The following is a 25719-nucleotide window of genomic DNA, read 5'->3' as shown; positions in this document are numbered from 1 at the left end:
TGTATGTATCCAGCTGTCTTCGTTGGATATGTATGTACATCATGCTATCCTTCCATCTATCTTTCAATCAATCAGCCAATCAATACAGTCGATTAGGGGACATTTGGGCTATGACCCTTTCTTTCACTTGTCGGCCTCCAAGTCAACGTCGTAATACCGGCGGATGACGGCGTGGTTGTCGAGGTCGGCATCGTCTTCGGCTGCGCCGGCCGTGCCGATCGGGGTCGAGTCCTTGATGTCTGGGATCGCGTGGCCGATGTTGGACAGATCGAGGCGGTATTGTTCGGCGGGCCCGGGCCTGCGTTTCTTGGATTGACGGTCGGGTCGCGCACTGGCACTCGGCGTAGGTGGCGTTGTCGCGCCCGACGAAGGATTCGGCATCTCCTCGTGGGAGTCATGTTGAGGCTGCGACGCTGTAGCTGGGAGAGGGGTTTCCGGCGTGTCTTCGTCAATGGGCGCTTCGACGCCCTTCTCAATGTCCATCGTCCTGGAGCCGAGACCAGGTGTCCTTGCTCTTCGCTCAGCCTTCCCGGCTCTTTGGGTTTCGAGAAGTTTTTGGAGCTGTTTTCGTTCTACTCTCATCTGTGCCAACTCCAATTTTCTTGGTAAAGATAATTCAGGCGTGGGTGTCTTTTTTGCTACCGCTAGTTCTGCGCTTAACGCGACTATTTTTCGAAGTATCATGCGAGGTGATAAGAATGGCTTATTTTCGGGAGATTTTTCGGATTCAGTGGGTTTGCCTGCTGTTGGCTGTGTCGACGTAGGTAGTGTCAAGGGTTCAAGTACAGGCGAGTCTCTCGGTCGAAGGATCTCTGCTTTCATCGTAGCGATTGCTGCTTTCAGCGTAGCGATCTCAGCCTTCAGCGTAGTGGTCTCAGCCTTTAGCGAAGTGGTCTCAGCCTTTAGCTTCGCGGACTCTGCCTTCAGTGCAGTAGTATCTGCCTTTAGTATAGTGGTCTTAGCCTTCAGTTTAGAAAACTCAGTCTTCAGTGTAGTGGAGTTTGCTTTTAGCGCAGTGATATCTACCCTCAGTGCAGTAGTTTCCGCTGGTAAAGGCTCAAGTGGCGACAATTTTTGGGAAAACTCACGAAAGCGGTCGAATAGATCGTCCTGCTTCCGCTCGAGAAGATCTATGGCGCTCATTTGTGACGCAGCTCGTGCCTTGGTTAACTGGAATTCTGAATGAGCAGTGTCAAGTTGTTTTTGCATCTCAGCAATTGGTCCCGGCTCGTCCTTTAGTAGGCTGTTACTTAGATCCGATCCTTCCTCTGATTCAACAAGATCTGTCGAAAAACTACGGGTGATCGGTACCACAGTATCTGGAGTAGGAGCGGTTGGAAGCGTTGTCGCAAGCTCATCCTCATCCCCTGATGGCTGGTGATTCTCAGATATAGTTTTCAAAAGACTAGAGTCATGAAGTGTGCACATGTCCTGGAACATGATAGCTCTGTCACGTGGCAAAATATCCTCAGGATCTTGTTTAGCGGCTGCCAAAGACTCCCATTCTAGGAGAATACTCTGGGCTCTGGGCGTAAACCTCTTTCGCCGATACTTATGGAGTTGTGGAGGGGGAATGCCTGCACGGACAGCGGCATCGAGAATAGTGGCATATTCGGCGTGTTTCCGGCAAGCGACACAAAGATCAAGCATTCTGAAAATGACCTTGCTCAATCCCGGTAAAGATGTTGAGGCGATCTGTATGGCGTCTAGTATGCCCTTTTGAAGCCATACGAGACCTTTCTCCCAATGCTGCACTAGAGCATAATGATATAAAAAGGATGAAAAGAGATGCGACATGGCTCTGCCGCCGTAGTTGATCTCTTTCAGAAATGAATACCAGCTCTCCGCTCGTTCTGGCTGGTTACCTCTCAGAGCCATATATACCAGAAGTTGTAGAAGTTGCGGATTGAGGTTTTCTGGTACGGGGATAGTACCATTCCTGGTCTGATACAACTGCCACTTGGTCGCCAGATTATATGGAGAGCCAGATTGAATAAGTCGTCGTAAAAACATTTCGCCTTGCTGAGTGTCTCGGCTCTGGCCATAATGATACAACATATGCCCAACCGCGCTATCGGTCAAGGGCAAAAGGCTGTTTTTCAATGCACTGTTGACGTAGTAGGCCATGCTGTGATTTCCAGCCCTTCCTAAAGCGCCCAAGATCTTGACATACGTTTCAGTACATGGGACTTGGTCCGAGTTCAATACCAAGGTACTGTAACCCTTCACAAATTCGAAAGGGTCCAGCTTCTGGTCTTTAAAATCCTGCACTAGAGCTACCAGTTGCATATTCAAGAGACTTCCACGATACATTCTCTGCATCTGGGCTCCCAATCCGTGGAGATCAAGTGAAGCGCGCCTCAGGTCTTTCAGCTCTTGTCTGAGTTTGTAGTTCATTGCCACAAGCGCAGGAATATCATCGATGTCGGGGATTTGTTTTGTACCAAGATGAAGATTCGATTCCTCCTCGTCAGGGATCAGACGTGCAGTTGTAGAGATATGAAAGTGGGTGATCAGCCGAATGGCTAGCATTGTCGCTATCAGCCTTTGATACCGGTGCCCTGCTGACATTTCTTGATCTGAATATGACTTGGCAGGCTCGGAGGAAGAGGTGAAGTCGTCAGGTTCGAAGTCGGGAATGAAATCTCGAATTTCTTGGTCATACGTAGAGAGTATCTCGTTGACGGACAGTTCGTTCACTGTGTGAGATGTATCGTTGGCGGACCATCGTGGAGCTCCCAAGTTGCCCTCATCTTCTACACCATCGTCTTGCTCTTCCCATGGTTGTGGATCCGCAAGGACCGAATAATGCCGACGCTGCTGGAGAAGACTCCTAGAGGTGGACTGCACCCGCAGAGAGCTCAAAATTCGTATTTCCCGGGCATTGAACTGATCTATCTCATCTTGTATTTCCGCAATCTTCTTATCCCAGTCTCTGCGTTGCTTTTCTTTCCAGCTGGTGTCGACAACGAACGCGGTCGCGAGAACCGGAGTGAGGAGGAGAGTGAAAGCATCGTTGAAGGTCAGGCGTCGCTTGAGAGGAGCAGTGGTAGTCTTGCGAACTAGAATTGCAACCGCTTGGTCGTTGGCATAGAGAGGGGAGGAAGCTCCTAATCTAGGCCGGGGGATCTGGGACCATAGTGCTCGCATCTCCTTGGGCACCGATCATCACAGGGTCGACGGTGTTCAGGGAATTTGTGAAAATGTCAAGCAACGAACGACATGGAGCTCTGGTCATGGAGAAGATGTCGAAGTTCCAAAACTAAGTGGTCCGATATCTGGTTGTAATTCACGTGATGATTACCTAGCATTCGAGTCAGGATCACGTGCACAGGCTCAAGCATGCCGCAGCCAAATCTGGGCAAGGGGAACTAGACGCGTTCGGTGTTCAAGTTTGGACAACTTCAACTACGGCGAGAATCTGCCATTATAATGATCCGTATTCCTGATTTGACGGCTTGATGTGACACCTCTACCCGTTATTCAAGGTGGGAATGGCTGCCAGGAGCCGAACAACCCCTGACCACCGGCTTCATGGGAAGAAACACGACTCTGATGCAGCAGCCTCCATCTCCACTTCCAGTTCGAGTTCGATCTCCCTCTTCCGACCCTTGAAATTGCTCCGCCGCAGACGCGTGGTCCTTGCCCTAGTGACATTATGGCTCCTCTATTTGTTCTTCAAGAACATGCCGACCGATGTTCCAACTGTTGGCCAGCGTTACGACCCTCGATTTGGCCGACTGACCCCTGGTCCTGCTGGCCCTGATCAAGTGCCGCTCAAAAATAATCGCCAGTCTGCAAAGCTTTGGAATGATGAGCAAGGCTATGAAGGTCCCATCAGATTTCTTGAATTGGGAAGCACTTTACGGCGTGCGCTCCACAAACCATCCTTGCAGGGCAATGTGCTCTTTGCGGTCTCCAAGCTTGATAATGTTCCTCGAGTCCTTCCACTTGCTTGCTCCATGGCCCGCAATAACCGTACTCGTGTCCATTTCGCATTTATGGGTCGTCAGTCGGGGAAATGGGACGAAATTCTGGCCTTGAACGGGCTTGAGGAGGCTGATTGTGCCCTATACCTTCACGATGCGCGGCCAGATTATGCTGCTGAATCTTCGATTAACAGACTAGACATCAGTGCTCGGGCGAGTCTGGGTCATATGCATTCAGCTCTCCAGCTCAGTACGGTCTTCGTAGGAGACTCAGACTCTGAAGGAGAGTTCCTGGTAGACGCCTTGAGAGAAAAGGCATCTTCTATAGGACTTTCGACAATCGTCATCCCCACTGGTGGTTTGGCAGGTATGTCGTGGATTTCATCATTAAACGCTCGGTCATTGAGTTACTCGAGCGACATGAGCGTTGAGATCATCATCCACGCTCAGAGCGAAGCCTCTGCAAATCTCGTGCGTCTGATGCGTTCCGTCAAAGAAGCAGATTATTCTGGTTGGGCTCTTCCCCGGGTGACTATAGAACTTCCCGCACGCGTCGATCCTTTTCTCACACAGTTTCTTTCAAATTTTCAATGGCCCCCAGGCGACTACGCAAGTGAAAGTAAATTGGTTCTACGACGCCGCATCGACTCCAAGCCCATTTCTGCTGTACAAGCGTCACTTGGAACCCTCGAGTCGTATTTTCCTGCTGTTCCAGAGAAAGCTCACCTATTGGTACTCTCTCCCGATATGGAGCTGTCGGCAGGCTACTTTCAATACTTGATGTATGCGATACTCGAACACCGATATTCATCACAAGAAGCAGGCGAGTCCTTGATGGGGATTTCGCTCGAATTGCCTATGTTTGCGCCTGATGCAACGACCAAATCGCCGTGGGTGGCGCTGAAGATTTCCGATGCATTGGTGTCCTGGCAGGCGCCAAGTTCGAACGCTGGACTGTATTTCGGAGACAAATGGGTGGAAATGCACTGGTTTCTCACGCAAAGGCTTTTGGCGGACCCAGAACTGGTCAAGAAGAGTCGTGCATCTCCAGTCCTTTCACATGATTATCCCGGTTGGCTCCATTTCGCCCTCGAACTGATGCAAGCGAGGAACTACTACATGCTGTATCCCCGGTTTATACAGAGTGGAAACGAGGTGATGGCGACCTTACACAAGGAACTTGCTCACCGGCCTGAGGAATATGGGGAGGTTGACAAGAAATCTTTGGGGAATGCCGGAGAGCAGTCTTCGGGTATGCTCTCTGAAGGTATTCTCACGGCTGATAAGGAGGTGAAACGATTATTGCAACAGGAACGCAGATTATCGGCTGATTCACTGGTGATGTCACTTCTCGATACCAGTCGATCCAAAGGGCAGGAAAAGGGGAGCCAGACGAACGACATACCTATGATATCCTTTTATGGTGAACAAATGGCGGCAAGCGAATCGGTGAAAGATTCGTGGAAATTTGCAGCCGAATTTGCTCGTGATGTTGCAGGTTGTTCGAGTCAGTTGGCGGAAGAAAAGGATCAGACTCCCAGCATTGAGTCTTTGTTTTGTCTCTCCGCCAGTTGAGTGATGAGATGGTTGATGGTAGGGTGTTGAAACCACGAGTGTGTCTGGTTATGTTGAGGGTACGGACCAGTACTCCCATTGGCCGTGGTGGACCGCGTGGAGTCAGGTCTGAGCTATCAAGTTCTAGCCCAAACATGGACGATCATATTGAGAGATCGAAGATCAGTATAGGATCTTCCCTTACCGAGGCATCCGTAGGTCGGCCGACACGAGTAACAACGTGGTAGGTGGTAGGTGGTAGGTGTGTCAACAGATATCCATAGCTCGTCCAGATGTCTGCGTCGCGTCATTCAAGTTGAACCATGATCAACCCCTCACTGATGAGCTCTTTTCTTTTTGACTTCTTCATGTCAAGCCAGTTCCCGTGTCCAAGAAACGCCTCATGCTGGTGCGCTGCCAATCAGTGGATAGTGTGATGCATCTCACCACTCGACACCCTGCATTGCCGGTTCATCATTCATCATCTTGCCCTTGGGTGCCCCTCCTCGCTACGTTTATTCCAACTCTTGCCGTTGAACCATCGGTCCTCACTAATGCACGCCTTGCACTCCTCCCCGGCCCGTCAAAGACATGCATCCAATGACTGTCTCCTGCTTGGACCTCTAATCGGCTCAGGCTTTGGAGCTTTGCCTCTCCCTGCCATCCATGCCTGTCCCCTTCGAACTTCGAACTTCCCCCCTCCGCGACTAACTTAGCAGCACCACTATTCCATCGTCCCTACTTCCCCTTCGCCCCAATATCCCAGTGCCCCACCATCCCATTCGTTTCTCCCCCCAGACTTTCCAAACTCCATCATGCCCATTCCATCTGGTTGTGAATATTGTCGCGAACCACTACGGATACTCAGTAGCGCTTGCTCCCCAGATTCTTGTCCGTACTATCACTGCCCCAACTTCAAAACTTATTCTGTTCATCTCATCTCATCTGTCTCAACTTCCATTCACAAGCATCCTTCTTGCCCCTCGACTTGCTTCTGATCAGTCACTGCCCTTCTTCAAGTTGCAGCCTCGCCCTCCGAACCCCCACCACCATCCCTCATCATCTATTCTCAGACTTTCAACCCACATCCGGTTTCCTTCGGTTTCTGCCCCCGTCTACAACATCACTATTCTCGAGAAGAAACGGCGAGGACTCCTGTAGTTGCAGGACGAGCCCTGACTATTTTGTGGACTGGGACTTGTTCTAGCCCTCGGCCACAATACAATACACCTTATCATGGCTACCGTCGTTGTCCAACAACCACCCCTCCTTCGGCACTCCAGCACTCCGCCACCCCTGGGAGCGACCTTGACTCTGAATAGACCTTCAACACCTGTACCTAACAAGCACTTACCATATTGCCCTCCTGGTCCTGTACCTTCACAATCCCAGATCACTCCTCCAAACTCGCCCCCTCTTCGAACCGTTGCCCCCAGACCTACATCACTACTCCATCCACCAACGGCATACCACAAATTATGCAACTCTCCACCCATCTATGCTTTGAATGGTGAGGAATTGGCCGAAGCTCTTCACCACCATTCTTCACAGCCACTACCCAGCCCAACCTCGGTGTTCCCCTGGCTCCATGGCCTCCATCCCGAGAATCATATTCAACTAGCTTTTTTCGTCGCTAGGAAAAAGTCGTTGCGAAGAATTCCAAAGTGCCTAAGAGGTATTACAATAATTAAAGCCGGTGGGGATTTGAGTCGTTCCAAAATCAACGGTGCCATCGCTCCTGATGAGATTCTCAATCTTTCTGAAGGTAATGGTCGAGGTTTTGTCGAATGTGACCCCCGAGAAGGATTCTCCGTTCGCAATTTCCATATCCAAGCTGCAAAGTTGGCGTTGGTCTCGGATATAGTCATCTATGGTGATGAAGATACCGATCATCGTATTCTCAAGTCTGTGGCTGAACGAACAGCTGCCGTTCAAAAGCGATGGCGAAAAGAATTGGAGAACAGTGGTCAATGTCCTGAGACATTCCATACTTTTGTCCTCACCGAGCACTTCCAAGACTTCGAACAAAAACATCCTGACTTGGTGTCCATCGATTCGCAAGGAAGATATGCTGACCATACTCTGGACTTCCTCCAACAAGAAAGAAGAGAGATGTGTGCCATGTCAAAAGCATCGGAGATTTCTCGAGGTGTGTTTCAAGGCCCATCACCAGGACCACATACCTTACCGCCATCCACCCTTGACGATCCCACCTTTGACCTGTACGTCGAAGCCAGTGATCATGCTACGCTCCCGGACGACAGACTATTGGCTGCCAAACGTAGACTGTTGGAAACTCGAGAAGATGATGATCCAGTACATGTGTCTTTTCCCAGTTCTGGAAGCATACTTCCTCCTTCATGGTCGCATGCCGAGGCTGACGGTATATTGCGCATGTGCAAATGGCTTTATGAATTGACCCATAATGTGAAGCCAGTCGGCGGTACAAGAGATCAAGATGGTGACATCCAAATGACTGAAATGGCATCACCGGCCAGGAAAATTCTACTACACTGTGCCGACGGTTACACCGAAACATCCATGCTTGCCGTCGCATATTTCATGTATGCCGAAGGAGTGCCCTTGCATGAAGCATGGATTCGATTGCATTGCGAGAAGAAGAGAAACTTTTTCGCCTATCCTTCCGATGTCGCTTTGTTGAGTGCCATTCAGGATCGTATCTTAAAGGAGAGTCCTAAGGCCTGTGAACGATCGGCAGTAATACCTGAAGCGCCAGCCTGGTTGGCAAAATTGGATGGCAGTCTTCCAAGCAGGATCCTACCATACATGTACCTCGGTAACCTGACTCATGCTAATAATCCCGAGATGCTTCGACTACTCGGCATACGGCGCATCCTTAGTGTGGGTGAACCGGTGTCTTGGAACGAAGCTGAGGTCAAATCCTGGGGTCGAGACAACTTGTTGATGATTGACCGAGTTCAGGACAATGGAATTGACGAGTTGACAACTGAAATGGAACGATGTCTCGAATTTATCGGTATGACTTGCAGCAATCTTGCCATCGGACGCACGCTAACCATAATCCAGGCAAGGGGAAGTCAGATGGCACAGCCACGTTAGTTCATTGTCGAGTAGGCGTCAGTCGATCAGCCACCATTTGTATCGCAGAAGTCATGGCTAGTTTAGGCCTGAGCTTTCCTCGTGCATAGTAAGTCGATCACTTCTCCATATCCTTGTCGGTGAATACTAACCAAATCTCAAAGCTGTTTCGTTCGCGCTCGTCGTTTGAACGTTATAATCCAACCTCATCTCAGATTTGTCTACGAGTTGATGAAATGGGATGAGCGTCAGCAGATCAAGAGAAAAGAGCCACTCAACCGAGAATTGGAGTGGCCTACTGTGTCACGAGAGATTGCGGCTATGAATCGACCATATGCTCGGACTTAACAAGTCTGCTATATCACTGGGGCGGGACATCAGTCACCGGGTGCATTCCTTCCAGGCGTTGAGAAGAAGACACTTCGTTTATAATACCTCGCTGTCTTCCAACTTTGTCAGGGATACAACCAGGCGCGCCTTATATCACAGTCAGGAGAAACAAGCCGCAGGGCAGCAAAACTGTAGACGAAACGATATGAGATTAACGATATCAGGTTCGGATTGAGGGATATGAGAGATCGGTGATATCTCTATCTCTTGTATGATTTTTTACGAAGCGACGAAGTGGATATCCGAGTAAATGTGGAGTTATATATGTACGGGGTTATGGGAATATCATGCTGGTCGCTGGTGTGAAAGAAGGTTATTCTGAGGTCAACAGCACATCATTCAGCTGTTCTGTGTGGTCTGACGACCTCATTCCGGACATCCATGTGATTCAATGCTCCCTGTCATTGTCATGAGTCAATGTGGAGCCGTGCGGGATCAGACTGATCTTCTTAGGGTAGGAATAGTGAAGAAAGGACGGGAATTCTTTTCAAGGAACACAGATATTGAGGGCATGTTTATTTATGCTTATGGACTATGGGCTATGTGTTATGTGGCTTTTCGGTCAAGTGATGGCTCCAAATAGGAACTCTACTATATTTGATAGGTATCTAGCGAGTTACTCCGGAGGAAGATATTCTCGGTACTGAACCCGTGCCCTATAACAGGCCGGTTTTCCAAATTCTTCCATGCTCGTCAGTGAGGTTTCTTTGCGACCGGCACTATTCTTCCATCTTCTTTGGCCGATACCCTCCCCACCCGTACCCGTTCTCCCTTTTCTGATGATAGCAATGAACATTCAAACCGGATGCATTCACCTTCCCATCCATCCATCCGTTGATCCGTCGACTGATTCCTTACCATGCCAAAAGTGCATGCACCGACCCAAAATGTGAATGGATCAGTCATGAAACCACGGCGTCGAAGATACACACACCTGTTCTCCACACCTGCACTCTCAACCCTTTCAAACACAGCCTTCCCTTCCCTTCCCTTACGTTCGCCTACCAACCTAACGAGCAACCAACAAGACCGGCAAGTGCCCTCTCCTCGCTTAACGTTTTCCTCATTAGCTGTGAACGTCAACGAGCTACTTGATCGTACACCATCACATCACATCACATCACATTTCATCCCTAATCCCCAATCTGCATGCAAGCATGGTCATTCATAGTCGTTCGGCGCGCTCCCGCAACTCGTCGGCCAGTCGCTCCAGATACGCTTTCGTCAGCGCTTTCGGAATGCCTTCGCCGAAGAGCGATTCGTCCTCGTTGTTGTCGTTGTCGTTGACGGCGGCGCTGGCGCTGGCGCTGGTGCTGGCGCTCGAGTTGGCTTGTATGGTAGAGTCTCCGGTCTGGTCTTGGTCTTTGACATCTGCTCCTGACGATGGTGTTTGGATGTGTATGGCGGGGGTGGTAGGGGTAGGGCCAGGTGCAGGGGCGGCGGTCCCGTTTTCCTGTCGTGGGTTGTTCGCCGTGGAGATTTTTGCTTCGGGTTTTGTCGCTGGGTGATGTGGTATCGCTTTGCTGTTTGTGGTGTTGTTGTTGGCATTGGCGGCGTGGGAGATGAAGCGCCGAACGATCCTCTCCAGATCACGTCGGCCGTCCTCGTATGCGGCTAGATCGCGGTTACCGTAGACGTCGCGGCCGGCGGGGTATTTGCTCGATGACAGGCTGCGGAAGAAGACGTTCAGCGAGATGTTGATGTGTGAGTTTGCTGGGTCGTTGGCTGCTGTTGAACTTGTGGTTGGAGTTGGATCCGGGGTTAGCTGTGGAGGTGGTGGTGGTGAGGCTGGAGTCGCCGGCGTGTTGGGTACCACAGGCAAAGGGGTTCCGGTGTGAGACCAGAGTGGCGGGATGAATAGCGCATCTCCTGGTCGTAAGATTGCGATGTGTGGGTGAGTGTCCGGTATCGGTTTTAGTTGGTCTTCTCCTCTCCCTGGGTGTTGAGACGGCTCGAGGATGTCGAGAGTTGAGGTCGTAGACCCGGCAGGGAATGCAAGGTGTTTGATATCTTCTGGTGGGAAGAGGATGAGTTTTCGCGTGCCGCGGATTTGGAACAGCACGTTGGCCATCACGTCGTAGTGGAGCCACATGTTCACATTTGCGCTGATGCGGAGAGGACTGCTGTGTTTGTTCCTGCGGATGAAGTCTAGACACGGGTCGAGGTGGACGTCGTCGGCGATGGAGGGCCAATCGTCGGCGAAATTGGCGGGCGACTGGGTTGGATTCGTGCCGGATAATGAGCGTAGGTAGAGGTGTGCATCTGGATTGCTTTCGAGGATTTTTATGAAGTTGTGGAATGTAAGTGTTGTGTAGGAAAAATCTTTCCTCTGGAAATTCATCGACCTGCTTTTGGCGGAGTGGACAACGATGTTTTGAGATGACGATATCTTGGAGAGAAGGTAAGATGGTGTCCATAGATTTATACAAGGTCCTAGATCTAGCCCAGTCAATAGTCGCGGTTTTCCCTCTCTTAGGATGGTGAGGAAGTTGCTCTCTAATGGAGACACGCTGTCGACCAAGGTGGGCGCATGGATTACGCCCTCTTTCCGGGCCGGCTTTTTGGTAGCCTTGGATGAATTGGGCTTGAGAAGTGCCCAATTGGAGCTCACTCCAGCTTCGCGATCATATAAGAGCCAGCAGCCTGGATTGAAGTATGCACCAAAACTGAAGCAGACTGCACCTCCGCCTATGATGATGGTGGTTTCTTTCGTAGTGCGGTGTGTGCTATGTCCGATCAGAAATGGACGAGGAACATCTGGGTCCTTCTTTGGGATCACACATGCGACTCGTAAGTCCATCTCTTTCTCATATTCACCGAAGGCAGAGAAACTGCCGAGAATGGATAAAATTTCGTAATCCTTCGGAATACAGCCCTGTTTTGCAACGCCGCCTATAAGGAGAAGCTCATTCCTGATCACACTATACGACGCTCCTAGTCGTGCGAGCCAGGGAAAGACGCCAGCAGAAGTGTCCAGAGCTGAAGAGGTCTTGAAGCTGATTCCAGCAACAACGTTGTCTCTGATGGTCAACCTCCACCGCCACAGGCCTTGACATATGACCCCATCTTGTCTCATGCCACCAAATAGTAGACCATGATTGTAGCCCAATCGAACAAAGCTGGCACCGAATCGTGGCATCGGGTCGCCGCGTAGAGATTTCAGCTTCTGCCAACCATTTTGATGATCCCATAAGAGAACGTCAATCGCGACTTTGGTCGGAGAAGTCCTTCCCCCGTAAATAACAACACCGTATTGATTGTGCGGAAGGACAACGGCACAAGCTCTATGTCGAAACCGAGGTTCTGGAAGATCCTGTATACGTTGCCACTTAGGACCAGTCTGCAACCAACAGTCTCTCATGGGCGCTGACGGCGATGCGCGACCACCTACGAGGATGTTTTGGTCGTTGCCCAATGTAGTGATGGTGTGGCAGGATCTTGCACCAATATCCTCGGGAGGTAATACAGGAAAGACCATGTCCTTGTTATCAGCAGAGGTGTAAACTGAAGTCGTCGAGAGTCTGTTCTGTTGACCAATACCACCAAAGATTCCAACCGCGTCTTCGTTTGGAATGAAAAATGCTGAAGCATGATGAGTTCTTCCTTCTTTCTCGGGGTTTTGCGAATACGTGTAGGCGAACCATTGACTTTGACGCCCATACGGTGAGACGGTGCGAGTACTCATATCTGATGCAAAACTGTCAATTGATGCTCTTCTTGACTTTGGTTGTTCTGGTATCAGTGGCTCAGGGCCAGTTTGTGCAACTATCAAACAGTAATGCGATGCAAACAAGGCGAATTCTTCCCTGTATAGGACAGTCAGTTCTTGGGGCACCACCATGTCTGAGTAAGACTTCCGTACCATTCATCAAATGGTTCAACTTCATCTAGTGACATTCTTTGCGTCGGTGATAAGAACCTGGGATCTGCCCATAACTCCCACAAGTTTTGCACTTCAGTCTGAAGATAACCTGCTGTTTGGAAACGCAAGATCTGTGTATGGCACCCAGGATAAGTTAAGACGGAGCGAAGAGGTGTGTTGAGCTTCGCAAAGTGTTTGAGCATCGTCGCCGTAAAAGGGTTGTCGGCCCTATCCGGGGATTGTTGTTCCAAAAGGCAGAATGTGACGTCTGCAAAATATGTTAAAGATATCATTTATGATGAGTGCTAAAGCATACCAGGAGATAGAGTCGTCGTCCACGCAATGAGGGCATCTGAGTCTTCCACAGACATATATGTGATGCTGACTTCGGCTACACATAGGACCAGGCATTGATCAATATCAGCAACAGTTTTGAGGAGCCGCTCTAATCTCCTCGGGTTCCGCAGATCACACCCAATAGCGGCATATTCTTCGCTGTCTATCAAAACATCATTGCCAGTGGATGCCGTTGGATTCGAGAGTAAGTCCTTCATCTTCGGGGTGTTGAGGATGATTTCTCGTTTACTGAGCATGAGTTCTTTAAAATCAATGTCGATGAACTTCGTGTTATCGCATATTTCGCGATATTGTGCGAGCCATTGAAATGGAATAGGGTCACTGTGACGGTGAGTACTGTGGACAACTTCGCCTATTGATTCCCCTCCTTACTCACTAACCACATCCTAAGTTTAGGATGACTTTTCTCTGTGATGAAGGTCTCTCCAGGAATTGTCTGACGACCCAGTCGATCGCTCTCATCCGGAGCCAGTAGCCACGATTGATAGTAGGCGACCTTCGTTGAGGCTTCTTCACGAAGTATCGATAGAAATGAGGCTGAGGAAGATATAACTTCTCCACACTCCGCTTGGAGACGATGCTGCTATTATTGGTCTGTGATGGGGGTTAGGTATGCAAGACGAACACTGGCGGTTTGTGGCTCAAGAATCACATACACCCATAATGAGGCCAGCATTTCTCTCCATAGCGATCTCATCATCAGGCTCCATGGCTGGAGCATTGACCGGCGATGTCATGTTTGCGCGCTTTTTGTGGTTCTATAAAGGGTACCTTCAAGAATAGACGATATGCCTGAGGCAGCTTTGATCCATGGTATTCATCTAAACAAAAGTGGTGAATGAGTCAGAATGGGGAGAGAGAGTTCCAAGGTGTTCGGGCCTATGATGCATTTCCGATGCAAAAGGCTTGGCGACAAAGACTGAAAAAAAAGTCACTTTAATTTCACGTGCCCGTCGTTGAGGTTAGTCATGAAATACATGCCTAGGATATAAAATGCGTTTCTCAAGCTTCTACAGCGGACGTTAGAACACTGACGTGTTTCATAGAGTTCTTGAGTTGGCACAGGGTACATCACCATCATTTGGAGAGGATCTAGAGCATTGCTTCATGCATCCGAGTCCCATGGTGTTTCTCGGGAAAACTTCGGATGACACAGCCTCGTCCCACGGATTCCAAGTGGAAGGCGCGACATCCGAGTCCTTGGCATCGCTCCAACTACGTCCGCCAGCCTTATGGGACTACACCCACCTCATCGCTTACAAACTGTGAGAAGAACCATACCGCAACTTTTTCGATATAATCCAAAGGAATTCGAATCCCCATAGACAGTCCAACCCGGGTGACCTATTCCACTGTACCGAAGTCGAATGTTCCAGCACATCTAACCAGCAATTCGCCACCAACTCAATTTCCCACTATCGTCACTGTAACTGTGGGGGCAAAGACATAATACCAATCAAGACCTCATCACTTGACGACTTTGAACGACAAAACATCCTGAAGAGTAGAATCTGGCACTTATATTCGCGATAATAACCCTACGTTTCAATAATGGAAGCCTCCGACTGCTCTCTGAAAGAACTCTTCCAGCGCGCCAAATCCCAAGAAGCTGAGCTTGATCAACTGGAGCCACAGACCGAGGCTTTCAAAGCGCGTTTGCAAGCCCTTACCGACAGCTTCGAGCAATGTCGACAGCTGATCCAAAAGTTGTCGCTCTTCAGCAGTAATGAGGAACTGGAGGACATATCCACAAACGACATCCAGTATGATACCAGTGCAGGTGGCCCTGAGGAGGGAAACGACCCGCTAATTTTGTTGATAGGTATCTCACGGTGGATTACACGCTTGCGGAGCTGAAGAATCGATCATACGGTGACGACAGACTTACGGCTTTGAAAAAGTCATCAGAGCTTTTGGAAAGCTTCCTCACGAATGTCGATCACTACGGATTATTGACTTCGACGGATCGAAAACTTTACCAAAGGTTCTTGGAGTCACGAACTTCTTTCCGAGTCCTATCTTCGAACAACCCGGAGGAGAAGCGGAAGATCAAGATTGGACGTTTTCAGGAAGAAAAGGCGCTGAAACAGAAACTCGAGGTAAGTCTAGGGTTTGTAATTGGTGCTACTCGTCTTGCTAAGAAAAGTAGTATCTCCGAAAAGAGTCTCGAAAATCAGACATCGACGAAGAGACGATCCGAGACTTGTACCTAGCGGAGGTCTCGCTTGCAGTCAATCGGACATTTTCTTCTCTTGATAGCATCACCCAGGAGCTGGAGATTCTTTCGCATATGCGCCAAGCAGCGCCGGTCAATCCTGGTCCCACTCCAGACTCCAGAGAGGCTGCTCGGTCAACAGAATATTCCGACAGACTTGATGGTCCAAATACACTCTCAGGACTTGGTCGTCGAGGTGGCCCTCTTCTAAGCCCCACTGGCAAACCACTTCAGCCTTTCACCATTGTCGGCAAGCGAACCGAGCTTCAACAAGGGGTTTTCAAGCCAGGCCACAATTTACCCACCATGAGTATTGATGAGTACCTAGAAGAAGAGCGAAGACGTGGGGGCATCATCGAAGGCACTGGTGATGAGCCTAAGCCCGCACCAGACGAGGATGATATGGCAGAGGTTGATGCTGCGACGAGGAAGGCTAGGGAATGGGATGAATTCGTGGAGGCCAATCCGAAGGGCGCTGGAAACTCCATGAACAGAGGGTGATATGGTCAACCCTGGGTACAAGTAGGCTTGAACCAGTCAGAGCGGCTGTCCTTTTGACGATGTCAGACTAAGCCTACCCGGCGATCAGATCGAGTAAGCCTCGGCTCAGCTTCCTGGACGTCCGCGGTGCCCCTGGTTGAGCTCATGTCTCAATTAAATCAGTGACTGTGGTTGGCTTCTTGGCCTTGATCTCATTGAGGATCTTGTCGGCACCCTTGTGTAGTAATTCTGAGGCGGCATACACACCAAACGACTCTGCTTCAGTTCTCGTGTTGACTTCCTGCTTCAAATCTATTTCTGCAAATTCTTTCCCGTCCGTGCTGACGACATTGGACTTCATTTGGAGAAGTGTTTTGCCGTCTTTGGTCTGGTGCCAACTGGTCTCTACACCTAAGGGAGCACTGCATCCTCCTTCGAGTGTTCTCAACAAGCTTCTTTCAGCGGCGATGGCCAAATGTGTTCTTTGGTGGTCGATAAGTTTGAGCGAAGCCTGCACACGTGGGTCGTTCGATCGACTTTCAATTCCAATGGCACCTTGTCCGACAGCATATAGCATACCTCCACTTTCTGAGCTCAAGTATTGAGTGATTCGGTTCCCTAGGTCCAGTCGAAGAAGACCAGCAGCCGCAAGAATCAATGCATCGAATTGTCCATCATCGGCGTCCAGTTTGGCCAACCGTGTCCCAACGTTGCCTCTCATATCTTTCACAACCAAGTGAGGATATTTCCAGGCAATCTGTGCAGTTCTGCGGATAGAAGACGTCCCGATCACCGAGCCGGCAGGAAGCTTGTCAATAGTAATTGGCTCCCGCCCAGCCTTGAGTACGAAAGCATCCCGAGGATCTTCACGATCAAGCACAGCGCCAAGTTCACAGCCTGGCGGCAATAGTGTAGGCACATCTAGAACGGGTCAGTCATCGTGGTTAGAACCACGAAACAAACGAACCTTTCAGGGAATGAACCAAGATATCGAGATGTCCCTCGATCATCAAAGTCTCAAGCTCGTGAGTCCAAATGTTCTTGACTGGCATATCCTTAAAAGGAGTAACTTTATCGATGTCACCTGCGGCAGTATCTCGAGCTTTGATCGCGTAGACATTATCTGGACAAGCAGCAGTCAGGGCTTTCACAACCAGGTCTGTCTGCACCAGAGCCAATTTTGATTTTCTGGTTCCGATGTTCAAAGTTGTGGACTTTTGATGGTCGAGGCTTTGAGATAGAGCATTTTCCTCCAAGACAGCCGTGTTCGACATAATGGCAAAAAGCTCACTGAAAGATTAATCAATTGAAGTTTGAACCCGAAATGAAACTCTCCCGAGCCTTTTTTTAAATAGTGGTGTGCTCCTCGCATTGATGTTTATTTCGCGTACTCGCCAAAAAATATCTTGCTTCAATGGCACCTTCCGGAACATTCAAATTCCTGGCCGAAATCGGGAGTATCACGTGCTCTTGTAGATAGGCTCGAATCGCTATCTGCCGTAGAGCCTCGGCAGTACGGGTGACATGAGTGTAGAGTGAACTCTCTCGGCTTCATGTCGCTGTTCATCAATCATCGATCATCTTCTATGGAAGCCGACGGGGTCAGCCCACACCCGCATCACTAATCGGATTCATGTACCCCGGACTTTGATAAACATCACTTTCTCTTAATCCTCCCATCTCTTCTTCATCGCTCTCTCACTGCCATACGTCGTCAAGATGGGTTACACTGCGAAGGCTACCATCCCACTTATTCCTCTTCCGAAAGACTCGGTCCTCTTGCCCGGTGTCACCCTGCGCATCTCAGTTTCTAATCGTGCCGACATACCTCTCCTCCTATCATCGGCTTTTCAAAGGGCAACCAGGTCGAGGACTGGCTCGACCCAGCTGCCGGTTGGCTGTGTTCCAGTAAATTCGCCATTCCTCAGCCCCGATGGGAAAGAATTATTGGATAGTTCCGAGAACGAGAGCAGCAAGCATACCCAACACGAGGGCATAGATCCTGGAAACGCTAGAAAACAAGATTTGTTTGGATATGGCACCCTTGCAAAGATCATTGGCGTGCAAGGCAACTCCAATGCCGATCCCTATTTGATCGTGGAGGGTGTACAACGCTTCAAGATTGATAGGATTAAGCATGAGAAGCCACATTTCGAGGCCGAGGTCACTTTTTACGAGGATGAAGTCCCTGATCTCAATGACGGTGATTTGCGGGCAAGTTTCACACGTCTAAAGCAGCGGTCCCGTGAATTGCTCACCCTCCTGAGACTTTCTTCACTTTTCAGACCGGCTTCGATGGTTTTATCACCACTTATTGTTCGCCGCTTCGAGCTTTTCATTGCAAAGAAAGACCTTTCGCAGGCTGGTCAATTGGCCGACTTCATGACCGACATTGTAGAGGCAAGCTTCGAAGAAAAACTACGGATTTTGAGCACATTGGATTTGCATGAGCGACTGGAGAGGGTGCTGGCCCTATTGAACAAGCAGATTTCTGGCATCAATGGAAACATCAAAATCACCTCAGTGACCTCTACAACCCTACCAAATCTCGGGGTAGACATTTCGGATCTCAATCAAAGTCAACGTGAGGCTTTGGCAAGACGGGCTATGTCTGGTCTCAATGGCATGACGCCACCAGGAGTGCCAGGACAAGGCCGTGGCGATGCAGAAGACGACAATGAAGTCAATGAAGTCGAAGAGCTCAAGAAGAAGGTTGCAGAAGCCGGTCTATCATTGGAAGCCCAAAAAGCTGCAGATCGTGAACTGAGACGTCTAAAGAAGATGAATCCAGCGAATGCCGAATATGGTGTCATCCGATCATATGTCGAAAACCTTGTCGAAATCCCATGGACCAAGACAACAGACGATCAGCTAGGTGCAGATACATTGAAGCGTGCTCGTAAGCAGCTTGACGATGATCATTATGGCCTTGAAAAGATCAAAAAGCGGCTTTTGGAATATCTAGCCGTTCTGAAATTGAAGCAATCAGTCAATGCTGATGTTGACCAGCAGATCTCTCGTCTGACAAAGCAGCTTACTCCTCCACAGGAAGGTGAGGAGAAAGAAGCCGAACAGATTGGGGATGATGAAAAGGATGCCGCTACCGCGAAGCTTCACGTCCTGAAATCAAAACGAATGGTTGACAAGTCACCTATTTTACTTCTCGTCGGACCACCTGGTACCGGAAAGACTTCTTTGGCAAAGTCGATTGCCCTGTCATTGGGACGCAAATTTCATAGAATCTCCTTGGGAGGCGTTAGGGACGAAGCTGAGATCAGAGGTCATCGACGAACTTATGTTGCTGCGATGCCTGGCCTCATCGTCAGTGGTTTGAAGAAAGTTGGTGTGGCAAACCCGGTATTCCTCCTTGATGAAATCGACAAAATAAGCTCCAACAATTTCCATGGTGATCCGTCAGCAGCTATGCTCGAAGTGCTTGACCCTGAGCAGAATCATAGTTTCAATGACCACTATGTTAATATCCCAATCGACCTCAGCAAGGTACTCTTCATCGCCACAGCCAATTCTCTCGATACCATTCCTGCCCCATTGTTGGATCGCATGGAAACGATTCAACTATCCGGATATACTACGATTGAAAAACGGCACATTGCAAAACAACATTTGATCCCCAAGCAGATTCGCACCAATGGGCTTTCAGATGGGCAAGTACAAATCCCAGTTGATGTTTTGGACACTATCATCACTTCATATACCCGTGAATCAGGTGTGCGAAATCTGGAGCGAGAGATAGGCTCAGTGTGCCGCTACAAAGCTGTACAGTACGCAGATGCCCGCGATATTGACGAAACCAAGTACAACCCTGTTGTTCTTATGGATGAGCTTGAAGAAATTCTCGGGATAGAACGCTTTGAGGAGGAGATTGCCGAAAAGAGATCTCGTCCTGGCGTTGTCACCGGCCTGGTGGCTTATTCTTCTGGTGGTCAGGGAAGCATCCTCTTCATCGAAGTTGCCGACATGCCCGGTAAAGGAAGAGTCCAATTGACAGGCAAACTTGGCGACGTTCTGAAAGAATCGGTCGAGGTGGCACTGACATGGGTTAAAGCACACAGCTACGAACTCGGTCTGACCCACGATCCAAACGAGGACATTATGGAGAAACGGGCCATCCACGTCCATTGCCCAGCAGGGGCCACGCCCAAAGACGGCCCCAGTGCTGGTCTGGCGCATACTGTCGCTCTCATCTCATTATTCTCAGGCAAGGCTGTACCACCGGAGATCGCCATGACGGGGGAGATGAGCTTGCGAGGTCGTGTCATGCCCGTTGGCGGCATCAAAGAGAAGTTAATCGGCGCTCACCGTGCGGGTGTCAAAACCGTTCTCCTTCCCAGCCACAACCGCAAGGATGTCAAGGATGTCCCTGAGGAGGTCAAGGCTGATCTCCAAATCATTTATGTCAAGTAAGTCTTCCTCTAAATCCTTTCATTCCTTACCCCCTCTCATTCATTCACCATTTACTGACATCCTTTCGCTCAACAGGCACGTCTACGAAGCCCTCCGCCATATCTGGCCCGAGTCGGTGTGGGCCACGGACCAGCACTTTGCCAAGGTTGAGAGCAGACTGTAGATTTGTAGGTGTTGGAAGGAGTGGTATATAATATCAAGCACAGCATAGCAGTTTGTCCCTTCACCTTTCTCTCCTCATCGTGTCTTGTGGTAGGATCCGTAGTTGGAGCCCTCTCATTCATGTGCATGCGTTAGTCAGGAGGATGCTGCTTCCGAATTTATAACATATATCATACACACATATATAATGCATTGCCTTCCAAGTTACGGACACGTTTCATTCAAATTCTGCTGTGCCCTTTTTAGGCCCCTACTGCCGGAGAAGCGAATACAGAACCCAGTGCGAATCGTGATTTTCCCCCTCACACTCTACCTTGCTTGCGAGTTGATATATATACAGCTTTTACAATGGAAGATCCTGTCCTTGGGACACCTATCATTTCTTATGCACTCGAATTTGTCTTCGGATGGTACAATTCCTTGTTTCACACTGATACTCCCAAGATCTATCACCACCATCAGCTTGACCTCATGAGGTTGTTCCCTAGTACCGTGGTTGAATATGGCCTTGTCGGGTAATTGGAATAGAGTACGATAACAGGGGCACCAGTGTTGGTGGCAATAATAATATACAAGAGAATGTCTACTTTCGCCCTCTTCACTACTCAGGAAGCGATCGTATACTCTCCCCTGTCGTCGCTCTCTCAGGGGGAGGCAGCGGTAATGATGAAGCGGACTTCTTCGGGGGAATAGCTGTGACGGCGCCCTGCATGGCGCGTTGATTCGACGCGAGCTCCTTCCACGTCGGCGTCCATTCCCTTGACGTCTTGAGATTCCGGACAACGGCTTTCGCCTGAGATTTCATGGCGGCACGGAAATCTTCGTTGGGTTTGGTTGTGTCGGCTTGCTTTTTGTATTCTTTCTCGCGCGCTATTTGCGTATCCCAGTAATGTTCGTGGTCCCATCTGTTTTTGTAAAGGGTTGGTCAGTTTGTTTGTTCGGGGCAAGAGAAGGAGAAGGGAATTTGTGCATGGGAAATAAAAGGCCACTTACTCGGATAGATCTTTGATTTCTTCAGGATAAACGAACGGTTTTGCTAATAGAACGGTCATTTTCTTCCGGCTTGCTGGGCGGGCCCAGTATCCCCGTCCGACTTTGGACATTGTGGGTATCTGTTTGACTTTTGCTTGAATAATTGTGCTCCTGATATGGAGGATGTCTACATTATAGACGGATTTGAGGTAATCTCGCATGTCGAGTTTGTTGAAGTGCAGGGGTACAAAGAAGGCTGCGTAGCGCGGGCCGAGATGTTTGGTTCTTAGCAGGATTACTGCATCTTTGGGATCCGGACTGTGGTATTTTATTAGTGGACGGATATCTTGACTGATGCTGAGCAGTGTCCCGAGGAAAGCCTGGACTCACAAGTATATTTGTTTTCGATCTTCGAAAGGCACATTTTTAGGGATGCTGAAATATCGAGCTGGGTTCCTCAGCAGATAGGATATTTGGTGGGCAGTCAACTGTGGATTTTCCGAGATGAATATTTGCACATCCTCTGACACTTTGCAAAGCTGCGGATGGTTCTCCATGTACTGAAGCACCATACTGCTCTCATTCTTCCACCATTGATCCTTGCCTTCCATTGGCTCGGCGTATCTAAGTTTCAACCATCTTTTATATGTAGCCTCATTGTTGGACCGCTCAAGGCTCTTCTCGTACTGAATGTGAGGCGACTCTTTCAGTTTCTCCATGTCACGCTGCTTGAGCCCGACATTGGTCTTGATCCGTTCTTTCGCATTCCATAATCGCGGAGCATTGGATGGTAATCTAGAGGGTGGTTTTTGGCTGATTAGTATCGCCGGAATGCGCGAGGCGCGAGGCATAGTCGGATTTGGACGGACCGCCGTTAGAATGAGGGTGTCGTCGTGGTCAGTTGGCGGAGTCTTTGACCTTGGACTCGAAGCTGCACCAGATCGTTGGACTTGGGGAAATCATTCATGGAATAAATCGAACAGGGAATGGTTACACCGGGAAGGTGACCCGAGGCACTAATAATTAGTCCCTACTAAAGCAGAATTGCTGCAAGGCAAGTGAGCCTCGCCGCCTCCATCAGTTTCCCATTTGACGCGCGACCAAATAGTCACCTAATCCAATTATCCGTCCTGGCCCTGTCAACTACGTTTACTTCACCTACAATTGCTCGGTAATCATTCACCAGCACCAGAGATACCTCCTCTTGCCTTTCCTCCGACCACATCCCATCAATCTCTAATTCGTCTCCTTCACATCTTTCCTTTCGGCGCTTCCTTACATCCTCTTTTTGGCCACGCAGGGCAACCGGCCACAATGGCGCAGGACGACAATGACAAGAAGCCCACCGCCGCAGAGAAGGGCAAGGGCAAGGCCGATGACACACCCATTCAGAATGGTGATGCCCAAAAACCCTCAACGAAAGACGGCGAGAAGGTCCTAAATGGCAAACAAGATGTCCCTGCCGAAGAAGAGCTCAGCGAGGAAGATCAACAACTCAAGAGTGAACTTGAGATGCTCGTTGAACGGCTGAAGGAAGATGATACCTCCCTTTACAAACCCGCCATTGATGCCATCAAGAACTTCATTAAGACATCTACCTCCTCCATGACCGCCGTTCCTAAACCTCTCAAATTCCTTCGACCACACTATGATGAACTTGCAGCCCTCTACGACAAATGGTCTGCTGGCACCGATCGAGACTCACTAGCAGACATGCTTTCCGTTCTAGGAATGACTTATGGCGACGAGGAGAAATTGGAAACTCTCAAGTACCGGTTACTGTCAAAATCAGACGACCTGGGCTCTTGGGGTCATGAATACATTCGTCATCTGGCTCTAGAAATCGGCCAGGAATACCAGAATCGACTGACTGATGAGCGGGAAGTCGGAGATCTCACCGAACTGGCTTTGTCCCTTGTCCCTTATTTCCTGAGCCATAATGCGGAAGCAGATGCCGTTGATCTCTTGTCTGAGCTTGAGATGATCGAAGAGATCCCTCGCTTTCTCGATGAAAACACCTTCTCACGTGTTTGCCTGTATATGCTCGGCATGGTCAACCTGCTCACATACCCCGACGATGTCGCCTTCCTCAAAACAGCACACGACATCTACGTAAAGTACAACAAACTCGCCCAGGCTATCGTGGTAGCTATCAGACTCAATGACCATGAGTTGATACGGCAAGATTTGGAGTCAACAGATGATGTTGCCTTGAAGAAGCAATTAGCCTTCCTCATTGCACGACAGAGAATATCATTAGACGTCCCCTCGGAGACCAAAGACGAGCAAGATATTGCAGAGTGCCTTGGAAACACACAACTACCCAACCATTTCAAGACTCTTGCAAAAGAGCTCAACATTCTAGAACCCAAGGTCCCAGAAGACATCTACAAGACCCACCTGGAATCAGGACGTGGGAGCTCCGCTGCTGCAGACTCGGCCAAGCACAATTTGGCCAGCGCTTTCGTTAATGCATTCGTCAATGCCGGTTTCGGTAGTGACAAATTGATGCTTGTGGAAGGTGAACAGCGCCCATGGGTTTGGAAGACCAAAGACGATGGCATGCTTTCTACAACTGCGTCTCTGGGTTTACTCATGCAGTGGGATGTTGAAGGCAGTCTTGACACTATCGACAAATTCCAACAGCTTTCAGAAGATAGTATCAAAGCTGGTGCGCTCTTGGCATATGGCATTGTCAATTCTGGTGTCAGAATGGAGGGTGACCCAGTAGTCTCCCTTCTAAGCGACGACGACGTTCTTCAAAGCCCTAAGCCGTCAATAAGATTGGCCGCCATCATGGGTCTTGGTCTATCGTATGCAGGCTCAAACCGTGAAGATCTGCTTGACTACCTCCTACCTATAGTGGAAGATAGCACATTGGAGATACAGCAATCTGCCATGGCAGCCGTGTCACTCGGCATGATTTTTGTCGGCTCATCAAACAATCAAGTTGCGGAAGCCATCGCGACTCAATTGATGGACGATGAGCGACAGAAACAACTGAAGGACAAATGGGCCAGATTCATGGCTCTTGGTCTAGCCCTCCTCTACTTCGGCAAGCAAGAAGAGGTTGACGTGATTCTGGACATCCTCAAGGCCGTCGATCATCCCATGGCTACGCCTACTGCGACACTTGCCTCTGTATGTGCATGGGCAGGCACTGGAGCTGTGCTCAAACTGCAAGAACTCCTCCATATCTGCAACGACCACATTGAGGACAAGGAAGAGAACACAGGGGAACAACTGGTTCAATCTTACGCTGTTCTTGGCCTGTCCCTCATCGCCATGGGTGAGGATGTTGGCCAGGACATGGTCCTTCGACAATTTGGACATCTCATGCACTATGGTGAAGCAAATATCCGCAAGGTGGTACCGCTTGCCATGGGTCTGATCAGTCCCAGTAATCCCCAGATGAAGATATATGATACCTTGTCGAGGTACAGCCACGACAATGACAATGATGTCGCTATCAACGCTATCTTTGCGATGGGCCTCGTTGGTGCCGGAACCAACAATGCACGCCTCGCACAACTGCTGAGGCAACTTGCCAGTTATTACCACAGAGACCAGAATTCGCTCTTCATGGTGCGGATCGCACAAGGACTTCTCCACATGGGAAAAGGCACCATGTCACTGAACCCCTTCCACACTGATCGACAGGTATTGTCGAGGGTTGCTGCTGCTGGATTGCTTACTGTTCTCGTGTCTCTGATTGATGCGAAACAATTCATCCTTGGTGACGGTCACTATCTCCTCTACTTCCTGGCGGCAGCGATGTATCCCAGATTCTTGATCACCCTCGACGAAGACCTGAAGCCATTGACAGTAAATGTCCGGGTGGGTCAAGCTGTTGATGTTGTGGGAGCTGCTGGTCGACCTAGAACCATTACTGGTTGGCAAACACAAAGCACACCAGTGCTGTTGGCATACGGTGAAAGAGCAGAACTGGAGGATGAGGAATATATTTCTCTGAGCAGTACGCTCGAAAACTTGGTCATTTTGCGCAAGGTACGTCAAGACCATATTGACTCTATATGATTAAACTCGCGAACTAACCTATCTCCAGAATCCGGAATGGGGAAGCACCAAATAGTGTAGGCTAATAGCATACCCAGTATCACTGTCACAATAGCATGGAAAGATTCTTCAGGCGTGGCGAGGTATTGAGGGAAGGAGTGTATCATAGGTAGCACTAGAGATGGTCCAAGTAGACCCTCCGCCAAATTTGCCGTGTCGAGGCAGAGAAAGGCCACAATAGAGACGTCTTCAACACTATGATTGGTTCACTCCGTCACCACCCGCCACTAGAGATG

The 25719-nt window shown here is 49.5% G+C and overlaps 9 protein-coding genes across 9 annotated transcripts; 5 read left to right on the top strand and 4 right to left on the bottom strand.

Moving 5' to 3' along the window:
* Window positions 1-123: 123 nt before the first annotated feature.
* LTR84_009656 (uncharacterized protein) lies at window positions 124-3150 on the bottom strand (the record flags this gene model as incomplete). Its single annotated transcript, XM_064853195.1, has 1 exon — window positions 124-3150. The coding sequence occupies one exon, from the start codon at window positions 3148-3150 to the stop codon at window positions 124-126; it is 3027 nt and encodes a 1008-aa protein (XP_064709594.1).
* Window positions 3151-3494: 344 nt separating this feature from the next.
* LTR84_009655 (uncharacterized protein) lies at window positions 3495-5504 on the top strand (the record flags this gene model as incomplete). Its single annotated transcript, XM_064853194.1, has 1 exon — window positions 3495-5504. The coding sequence occupies one exon, from the start codon at window positions 3495-3497 to the stop codon at window positions 5502-5504; it is 2010 nt and encodes a 669-aa protein (XP_064709593.1).
* Window positions 5505-6719: 1215 nt separating this feature from the next.
* Window positions 6720-8891, top strand: LTR84_009654 (uncharacterized protein; the record flags this gene model as incomplete). Its single annotated transcript, XM_064853193.1, has 3 exons — window positions 6720-8481; window positions 8532-8559; window positions 8708-8891. 3 exons carry the CDS (start codon window positions 6720-6722, stop codon window positions 8889-8891), a joined length of 1974 nt encoding a protein of 657 aa, XP_064709592.1.
* Window positions 8892-10098: 1207 nt separating this feature from the next.
* On the bottom strand, window positions 10099-13889 carry LTR84_009653 (uncharacterized protein; the record flags this gene model as incomplete). Its single annotated transcript, XM_064853192.1, has 5 exons — window positions 10099-12739; window positions 12796-13063; window positions 13112-13473; window positions 13529-13746; window positions 13809-13889. The coding sequence occupies 5 exons, from the start codon at window positions 13887-13889 to the stop codon at window positions 10099-10101; spliced, it is 3570 nt and encodes a 1189-aa protein (XP_064709591.1).
* Window positions 13890-14703: 814 nt separating this feature from the next.
* LTR84_009652 (uncharacterized protein) lies at window positions 14704-15868 on the top strand (the record flags this gene model as incomplete). Its single annotated transcript, XM_064853191.1, has 3 exons — window positions 14704-14915; window positions 14975-15251; window positions 15302-15868. 3 exons carry the CDS (start codon window positions 14704-14706, stop codon window positions 15866-15868), a joined length of 1056 nt encoding a protein of 351 aa, XP_064709590.1.
* Window positions 15869-16010: 142 nt separating this feature from the next.
* Window positions 16011-17121, bottom strand: LTR84_009651 (uncharacterized protein; the record flags this gene model as incomplete). The annotated part of the gene is made up of 2 exons (XM_064853190.1): window positions 16011-16768; window positions 16815-17121. 2 exons carry the CDS (start codon window positions 17119-17121, stop codon window positions 16011-16013), a joined length of 1065 nt encoding a protein of 354 aa, XP_064709589.1.
* A 445-nt stretch (window positions 17122-17566) lies between these two features.
* LTR84_009650 (uncharacterized protein) lies at window positions 17567-20435 on the top strand (the record flags this gene model as incomplete). Its single annotated transcript, XM_064853189.1, has 2 exons — window positions 17567-20268; window positions 20348-20435. The coding sequence occupies 2 exons, from the start codon at window positions 17567-17569 to the stop codon at window positions 20433-20435; spliced, it is 2790 nt and encodes a 929-aa protein (XP_064709588.1).
* Window positions 20436-21035: 600 nt separating this feature from the next.
* Window positions 21036-22257, bottom strand: LTR84_009649 (uncharacterized protein; the record flags this gene model as incomplete). Its single annotated transcript, XM_064853188.1, has 3 exons — window positions 21036-21339; window positions 21428-21724; window positions 21797-22257. The coding sequence occupies 3 exons, from the start codon at window positions 22255-22257 to the stop codon at window positions 21036-21038; spliced, it is 1062 nt and encodes a 353-aa protein (XP_064709587.1).
* Window positions 22258-22720: 463 nt separating this feature from the next.
* On the top strand, window positions 22721-25499 carry RPN1 (proteasome regulatory particle base subunit; the record flags this gene model as incomplete). Its single annotated transcript, XM_064853187.1, has 2 exons — window positions 22721-25414; window positions 25473-25499. The coding sequence occupies 2 exons, from the start codon at window positions 22721-22723 to the stop codon at window positions 25497-25499; spliced, it is 2721 nt and encodes a 906-aa protein (XP_064709586.1).
* Between the last annotated feature and the right edge of the window lie 220 nt (window positions 25500-25719).

Source organism: Exophiala bonariae, assembly GCF_035927105.1.
Source record: "Exophiala bonariae strain CCFEE 5792 chromosome Unknown scaffold_4, whole genome shotgun sequence".
Taxonomy (NCBI): domain Eukaryota; kingdom Fungi; phylum Ascomycota; class Eurotiomycetes; order Chaetothyriales; family Herpotrichiellaceae; genus Exophiala; species Exophiala bonariae.
This window is presented reverse-complemented; position numbering and strand designations above follow the sequence as displayed.